Source organism: Hesperophylax consimilis, chromosome 20 (assembly GCF_061612785.1).
Source record: "Hesperophylax consimilis isolate HC1 chromosome 20, BYU_Hcon_1.0, whole genome shotgun sequence".
NCBI lineage: Eukaryota > Metazoa > Arthropoda > Insecta > Trichoptera > Limnephilidae > Hesperophylax > Hesperophylax consimilis.
Window position 1 is genome coordinate 7,306,042 of NC_142855.1, and position 9,093 is coordinate 7,315,134.

Consider the following 9,093-nt stretch of genomic DNA (forward strand, 5'->3'; position numbering starts at 1 on the left):
CATAAGTCAAAACAGGCGGATGGTGTTAAGCGGGAATTTAAACCTTATCGCCATCTATGTAAGGGTTGTTATTGATAGCGGCTCAATTTAAAATATTACACGACGTAGTGCATCGCCTTAACAGCCAAATGTTGTTCAATATTCTACTAGCTAAGTCCTCCATCATTGCACAAGCAATTTTTTCCCGCTATAATGATGTTATAAGGAAGAATTCGTAACTAGGGAATATTTCTTTCTTAGTTATTTCAACAATTGTGGCGCAAACCGGATAAAAATTTGAGACACTTCTAGACATTTCTGTGTTCTGTGGTTATTTATATTATGTTTTATTTGTGACAAGCCATGACGGAATGTGACGCCATATTAACTTCGCTAACCTGTAATACTTTCAGTATTGCCCTGGTGCAAGCCGACCAATCGGAAAAAATAATTTAAACGTTGCTTGAAAAGGCTTTAGCCGCGCTTTGTGACCAAATCACTCTGACATACCCCGATTGGGGATGTAATAGTCCCACCGTCTCCGGAGCAATCGGGACTCTTGCGCGGTATTCAAATTTTTAAAGTGCGTCACATCCCTCCAAACCAATTTGATCAAAATTAAATGAATTTACAAAAAAAAAAACCTTGTGAAAAATATTAATATATTTTTTATTTTAAAAAAGGTGCTGTAATTTTTCTTCTTTCGTAAATATACTATAAAAAATATTATATATATTTAAATTAGGCAATATATTTTACAATTATAATTATTTTAATTTGATTTGTATTGAACATTGTATTGTGTACACCTAATGTTCCAACTTGTATCAATTATTTATTTCAATACATTCTTTTTACGCTGTACCGAGTTTTTATTCTTCTGTGTTTAGTTTTTCCCCCGCCCAAAGAAAATTCCCCATGAGAATTTCAACTGACTTCAAAAAATATATTCATTTAGCAAAACAAACAGTTATTCTGAAGCCGCAAATTCAAAATATATTCATTTAGCACAACAAACAGTGATTATGAAGCTGCAAATTTAAAATATATTCATTTAGCACAACAAACAGTGATTATGAAGCTGCAAATTTAAAATATATTCATTTAGCACAACAAACAGTGATTATGAAGCTGCAAATTCAAAATATATTCATTTAGCACAACAAACAGTGATTCTGAAGCTGCAAATTCAAAATATATTCATTTAGCACAACAAACAGTGATTTTGAAGCTGCAAATTCAAAATATATTCATTTATTCATTCCACGGGTTCATGTGGTGACACTAACCAAAAATAAATGGAGTCCTGACGTGTGCGGCTAAGGAGGTTAAACAATCAGTTTCCTCACACAGCCATTGGGAAAGGGTGGGTCCCCTCCAATGTATCTTCGGTATCCAAAAGTGATTCTACAGGCGTCATTATATTGAAATCGGAGTCGTTCCATTGAGAAAGACATATTTATAGCGAACTTTATTTTCTGCATAGGGTCTTGCAGTATTCGGTTATGTCGAATGCTTACCGACCCGTGCGACGACCGGGTTAGTAACCCCTGTAGGTAGTTGGAAATGTTGGGACTGCTATAAAGACCACTGTATTTTACCTGCCACCGGTAGGCACTACGTATCGAATAAGAAAATCCCCAAAGACAAAACAGGACATTGTGATGGATTATACGAATCTCTTTAATAAACTTCAATTCAAAAGGGGCACTAAAATTTAAGACGGTCCTGTTCATAACCCCGAGCAACGCTTGTCAGCTTGTATGTAAATATTTCTAGTTAATTCTGACTACTTCCTTGTTCCTTCCCTGTGAGCTCTATAAAAAACTTACCTCCTAGCTTGAAGGGTGGCGGCGCCAAGAATGCTAACAAAACCGGTAGGTAAGTACATAGACTGTTGACTGCATTGTGTTGGATAATATTCGTATGATACTGATTTTCTAAATTATTTTAAACTATCGACCAAAGTTTTTGTTGTCTCTGCAAAATGTATTATTTTGCTTCTCCGGACATTGAAGAAGGTGTTCCTCATTGTAATTGAACTGAAATCAAGTGTCTTTAAGGCGATGCACTACGTCGTGTAGTATTTTAAATTGAGCCGCTATCAATAACAACCCTTACGTAGATGGCGATAAGGTTTAAATTCCCGCTTAATACCATCTGCCTGTTTTGATTTTTGGCAATGTTTTTTAAAAAAACATTGCCAAAAAGTGCCTTTTATTTTATTTTGTGGATGTTCAGGCATATATATTTAATTTTTTTTCGACCATTTTATAAATAACTTAATTTGCCACATTATACAATAAAATCATAACCGAAAATGGGTTCGTAAGTAGGAGATTTTGAACTTTAAAGTAGTTTTCGTAGGCCTTTAAATTATTTTTTTCTGGGCTTATAAAAAGACTCATCTAAAAAATACTCGATTATTTCAAAGACCAAGATGTAGTCTACTCGCAGTATTTAATTAAAGCATCTGAAACATTTCTAGGCCACCAAATTTTCAAACCAAAAACACATGATTTTGCATTACTACGTATGGCATCGCCTTAAACAATTTGTACATATTGAGGATGTTTAGCATATCTGTATTGCTATAGTAAATAAATAATTAAATATTATGCAATTTTATTTACACATATTCAAAATTGCCCCTTATTTATTAACTATTTATATACTCTCATTTGTACTTAGCGACGTGTGTGTAGTTAATGGAAATAATTTCTCCTTTTATCTGAATCTGACCGTCTATGATGCAATCTGTCAAAATATAGCGTTTAACCTCAATCCAATTTCACAACATCGCAATCATGCTGAAGTTCCCGGTTTTGATTTTAAGGAATTTCGCCCCGAAGCAGCTATTCGAGCGGTCTCTCCTCGTCCGGTGCGATGTCGCGCAGGTCAGATACACGGCGCAGACCGCGACGTCAGTTCGCCAAATAATGCAGAAAAACAAGCCAGTTGTTACTACCAACGCTGGCGGATCTCCTTTTATGAAATGGTTCCTGCTGGTGATGCCCGTGACGGCGTTTGGGCTGGGCTGCTGGCAGATACAGCGACTCAGATGGAAACAGCATCTGATCAAGAAGCTGAAAATGAAAGCTGCGGCTCCTGCTGTCGAGTTTCCGCAAGATTTGAGCCTTCTGGAAGATCTAGAATTCTCCCCTGTGAAGGTGCGTGGAGAATTCTTACACGACAGAGAGATCGTCATGGGACCGCGCTCATTCATAGAGCCAGACGGCAGTGCGCAACCATCGGGCTCCTTCCTATCAGACCGCAGTAAGAGCAATGGATTCCTCGTGGTAACCCCGTTCAAACTGAGCGACAGGGACTTAACGATCATGGTGAATCGCGGCTGGGTGCCCAACGCTTTAAAAGACCCGTCCAAACGCCCGCAAGGGCAGATCACGGGGGAATTAGAGCTCACGGGGATTGTACGTTCCCACGAGAACCGTCCTCCATTCATGCCGTCCAACGACCTGGAGAAGCGGCAGTTCTTCTACCGGAATCTGGAAGAGCTGGGGGCGGTGCTGGGCGCAGCTCCGGTGTGGCTGGACGCACGTGGCAAGCGTCCGCTGCCCGACGGATGGCCCGAGGCCAACCAGACGCGAGTTACGTTGCGCAACGAGCACATGTCGTACATTTTTACATGGTTCTCGCTATCTGCCTTCACGGCGTACATGTGGGTGCACAAGTTCGGCCGCAAGGTGCCCAAGAAATTCTGCGTCTAGTGCCGTAAATCATGGAGATTTATTTTAGGTAAATATCCAGAGAGGCTAGACATCAATAATACGCACAGATTAGTTTTAAAACACTTTGTATTAATTTAATAACAATGAGGAGTATCTATTTTTGTGTTTGAAGAATCAAAGTAATGCATTTAAATAGCTACGTATTTCTCATGATTCATTTTTGGATCCATCATTAGGTCAGATGTGTCATATTACAAATCTGCCTTGATGATGGATACTGTAACGCTATCCGATCATTGACTAAAGAAGGAGGCGGCGCAGCATGGCATAATAACCCAGAAATAAATCACGGAAATACTTTTGGCCGTTTAAAAATCTTTAATGTGAAAATTGAGAGTCTTTTGTAATTTCCGCAGGGGTAGGCAGAGAGGACGGATTGCCAAATAACTTGTTCTTGGCACACACTCCTTGCCTCATTCACATTCATACATAATATTCTATTATTCTGACTCTTGACATGGCCCGACTCGAGTATCTGATTCACTTGATCGTGCCATGTCGTTACGTTACATTGTCGTTGTCATTACGCTTACATCAGCCTTGCACTCTTTGCGGATCTCCACATTCCTCACACGATCAAACATGGTTTTACCACACATACGCCTCAGGGATCTAATTCTGCATTCAGTCTACTTTAATCCTTTCTCTGCCAGTTCCATACATCAGGGTAGGTACCAGCACTCCGTTGTGGACTGCTAGCTTGGCTTCTTTGGACAGTGTTTAGCTAGCGCCAACTGCGTTCAGTCCTCCATGAATGGAGTTCCCTGCATTTCCCCTTGTTTCAATATCTCTGTCAGCCTTCCCATCTCTCTAGAACATACTTCCTACATCAGGGTAGGTACCAGCACTCCATTGTGGACTGCTAGCTTGGCTTCTTTGGACAGTGTTTAGTTAGCGCCAACTGCGTTCAGTCCTCCATGAATGGAGTTACCTGCATTTCCCCTTGTTTCAATATCTCTGTCAGCCTTCCCATCTCTCTAGAACATACTTCCTACATCAGGGTAGGTACCAGCACTCCATTGTGGACTGCTAGCTTGGCTTCTTTGGACAGTGTTTAGTTAGCGCCAACTGCGTTCAGTCCTCCATGAATGGAGTTACCTGCATTTCCCCTTGTTTCAATATCTCTGTCAGCCTTCCCATCTCTCTAGAACATACTTCCTACATCAGGGTAGGTACCAGCACTCCATTGTGGACTGCTAGCTTGGCTTCTTTGGACAGTGTTTAGTTAGCGCCAAATGCGTTCAGTCCTCCATGAATGGAGTTACCTGCATTTCCCCTTGTTTCAATATCTCTGTCAGCCTTCCCATCTCTCTAGAACATACTTCCTACATCAGGGTAGGTACCAGCACTCCATTGTGGACTGCTAGCTTGGCTTCTTTGGACAGTGTTTAGTTAGCGCCAAATGCGTTCAGTCCTCCATGAATGGAGTTACCTGCATTTCCCCTTGTTTCAATATCTCTGTCAGCCTTCCCATCTCTCTAGAACATACTTCCTACATCAGGGTAGGTACCAGCACTCCATTGTGGACTGCTAGCTTGGCTTCTTTGGACAGTGTTTAGTTAGCGCCAAATGCGTTCAGTCCTCCATGAATGGAGTTACCTGCATTTCCCCTTGTTTCAATATCTCTGTCAGCCTTCCCATCTCTCTAGAACATACTTCCTACATCAGGGTAGGTACCAGCACTCCATTGTGGACTGCTAGCTTGGCTTCTTTGGACAGTGTTTAGTTAGCGCCAAATGCGTTCAGTCCTCCATGAATGGAGTTACCTGCATTTCCCCTTGTTTCAATATCTCTGTCAGCCTTCCCATCTCTCTAGAACATACATCCTAAATACACAAACTCATCCACCTGCGACAAGTATTCCTCAGCAACAACTATATTGCACACTGTTTTCGTACTCTCTCTTTCAAACACCATGACTTTAGACTTACTTACATTCATCGTTAACTCATTCTTCATACATACTTCATTCATCCTAGACACGAGAGACTGTAGATCTTACATATTGTTAGCAATCTTTTTTTTATGCCATATATTGACTATATATACAGTAATGAACATTGCCAAGTGAACACAACGAATTTGTTACTTTAACAAAATAGTTCTTTTGAAGTGCATATGTTAACATTAAGTGTTTTTTTAAATAATTTGTGCATATTAAGGATGTCCAGATATCTGGATATTTTTACCTCATTTTATTATATTATGTTAGAGACGTAGATAATAGGAACAAAGGAGATATGTCTTGTTTTATGCTGCGTCCAGCCAAACTGTACATGTACGGCTATGCAATGAATGTTATAATAATAATAATAATAATACTTGGATAACTTGTATAGCGCCGTTTTTGTGCAAAAACACCTCAAGGGCGCTGTACAAACTTATAATACATTTCTACAGTGATCTATGTTATTACTTAACTATTTATGGAGATAATATACAGTACAATACTTACCTGGTAGGTCATTTGAGATTAACACTTAATTAACATTATCTAATTGTTTATTGGCGATATTTAGATACAGGATTTAGGACTTAATTGAAAAATTGAATATAACTGGACTTTCTCTTAGGATTGGTATATTTAATTTAAGGGTACGACAGCTTATGCATTTGGTGTATAGATAGAAATAAAGGGACTCCACTGCTTGTATACTAGTACCAACGAGAGCTCATATGTACCTATGATCGTCGTCTTCCTTCTCACGAGTCTTGTATAAAAATCAAGAAAAAAAATACTAGAACGATGATGTCACGTACAACCTCTCGTTGGGACTAGTATAATGTAATTTACAATAATATGGGTGAACGATAGCCGCAATACTTGCGGAGCGCTCGGTTTCATAATAATAGGATATTTTCATCAATTATTCATAGTTAAATTTTCAACTTTTGTTATTATTTCAGCTCTGTCAAACAGCTAGCCTATAATTAGAGATGGCAAAATTTCGTTTTAACTAAAAACGCGAAAAAATATGTATGGTTCGAAAATAGGGCATTTATAAGTTTTATTTGCGTTTCAAGGCATTTGAAAGTGTTTCCAGTGATTTCTATTTCGCGAATTAACGCGAGAAACGTGATTTTGGCCGTATTTCAGCTAAATTATTCTATTTAGCGAAATAGGCGCGAATTTCCCGAAAATACCGGGTATTAAAATAATATGTGAGAATTTAAAAAAATCGATATTTACATTACGATTTTTTATAATTTTGTTACTATTTCATGTGTAAATATTTAATATTTTTGTACTGTAGGCTAAAATTGCTTTTTGACATTACACAAATTGTGCGAAATAAATTACACCTATTGATGTTAATCGCAATCTGCATTTGTTGTGTTTGTGTTCGACCCGTACTTAGAGTTTCCTTCCTTATTAATTAATATTAAAATTAATTATTTATAATCTTTCACATGGAAATACTTGCAAATGAAGGTTAAACATATATTTTACCAAAAATACTTAAAATATGCGCTAAAAACATTCAGGAAATACATTTTTTTCTATTTTGCTACAAAACGCTAAATTATGCCTCAAAATGCTATAAAACGCTAAATTTCCAATTGTTAATGCTAAAAAATCTGAAAATTAATGCAAAATTTTGCCATCTCTACCTATAATCTCTAAATATTATAAAATAAATTTGCCGTCCGCGTCTGTCTGTTTGTGTGCTTAGTTCTTCTAAACTATGCAACTGATTTTGATATTGTTTTCACTATCATTTAGAGAATTTCTTCCGGAAGGTTTATATATATAATACATGCATATTACACATATAGAAAGTAGAGAAAAGTCGATGTTTTGTAATCAAGTCGTAAAAAAAAAAATTCGGGCGCTTTCATTGCTAACGCTGGCTAAACCTTATGAGATACATCAAAATGATGTACCACGGAATTGTATATCTTAAAAAGGCCTACGGAAAAGTCTGCGATGCAATATGTCTATCTCAAGGATAATCTCCAGCAACGCCAGCTAGTAATAATAATAATAGAACTTGAATGGGACTTTCATAGAACCCGAAAACGATCGTTGAAAATTGAAGACTTGTTCTCCGAAATAATCCGTTCTTAAAGTTTATTTTTATGATTCTGATCGAGTCGTTATGATGTAAATAACTCCTAAAATTATTTCCCATGATTTTAATTGCATCCATAACTTTGTAATACAACCATGATCATGTAAAAATATTGAACTCGTTTCAAAATACGTATATCTAAGCTTAACAATTGATTGTAATTTTAAATGGGATATACATATACAAAAGGTCTGAACACGGCTTAGAGCTATAGTGAGCAAACTTTATAGATTGAAGTTTTTGGTTCCACCAAATACCCTTAGGGGGTATTTCACTATCTCTGATTATGTTCTGACTAAGCACTAATCCGCGGATTAGTCATTTTTTCGTTTTCACTATATCTGAATTACGCTAACGCTCGGGTTGAAGTTCGATTTGACTAATCAGTGCTCTAACCAGACGTTAGGCGCTATTCCTCGAATCAAAGATGGCGTCAAAACATTCCGAGTTTGACAGCGGAGAAGTCAGTCGAATTTTGTTGAATGAATTTGAATGCTTGTATGATCCATCCTGAATTATTTGATTGTGTTCAAAATAAGAAACAATGTATTAATTCGACACGAATCTATCTAAAATGACCTGATAATCAACATAACATAACCAAAAAAATGCACACTTTGCGGTGTGCGGACTGTGACGCATGACAGCCGTGGCAGTAGATGGAGTAACTGCAAACATTTTGCGATGTTGCCAGACTATTTCGAGTGTTATCTATCCGGAAGCTCGAAACAATGGTGAAACGGTCGTCGTTGAATAACGAAGTTATTCTGATCTTTAAAGCCAGCCAACGCGGATAGCTAGTCAGATATTTAGCCCGACATAGTGAAATACCCCCTTAGAATAGTATACCTGTCATTGGCGGAATCCCTAATAAGATATGGAATAACTTCATGGGGACATTCAACAAAAATAAATCTTCTTTCAGTCCAAAATGTACAATATTCTTTGGTAAAATTATTATCAATCAAAACTAAATACAAACAAAGACATGACGTACTAAAGTCATTACTATACAATTCTGTAAATTTATTATCTGTTGCATACATCTCAATCTGAACATAATAAAATAGTGACACATGTTCATAATACAAGACTACTTGCAAACGATGGACTTGTAGTTCCCAGATACCTGAATAAATACGGTCAAAGAACACTAGAAGACCTCATTCCAATAATTTACAACATGATACTCAATAAAAAGCTGTGAATTGACTCGCAGAAGGAAATGTATGTTAAAAAAATGGTTATTTGTGAATGAATTTTTTTGTACTAATTTGTAATAATGTGTATAT

At 37.4% G+C, this 9,093-nt stretch overlaps 1 protein-coding gene across 1 annotated transcript; it reads left to right on the forward strand.

Moving 5' to 3' along the window:
* The first annotated feature begins 2,735 nt into the window (after window positions 1–2,735).
* On the forward strand, window positions 2,736–4,633 carry Surf1 (surfeit locus protein 1). The gene has a single exon (XM_089643750.1). The coding sequence runs from the start codon at window positions 2,787–2,789 to the stop codon at window positions 3,705–3,707; it is 921 nt and encodes a 306-aa protein (XP_089499876.1). The 5' UTR covers window positions 2,736–2,786; the 3' UTR covers window positions 3,708–4,633.
* Window positions 4,634–9,093: the final 4,460 nt, after the last annotated feature.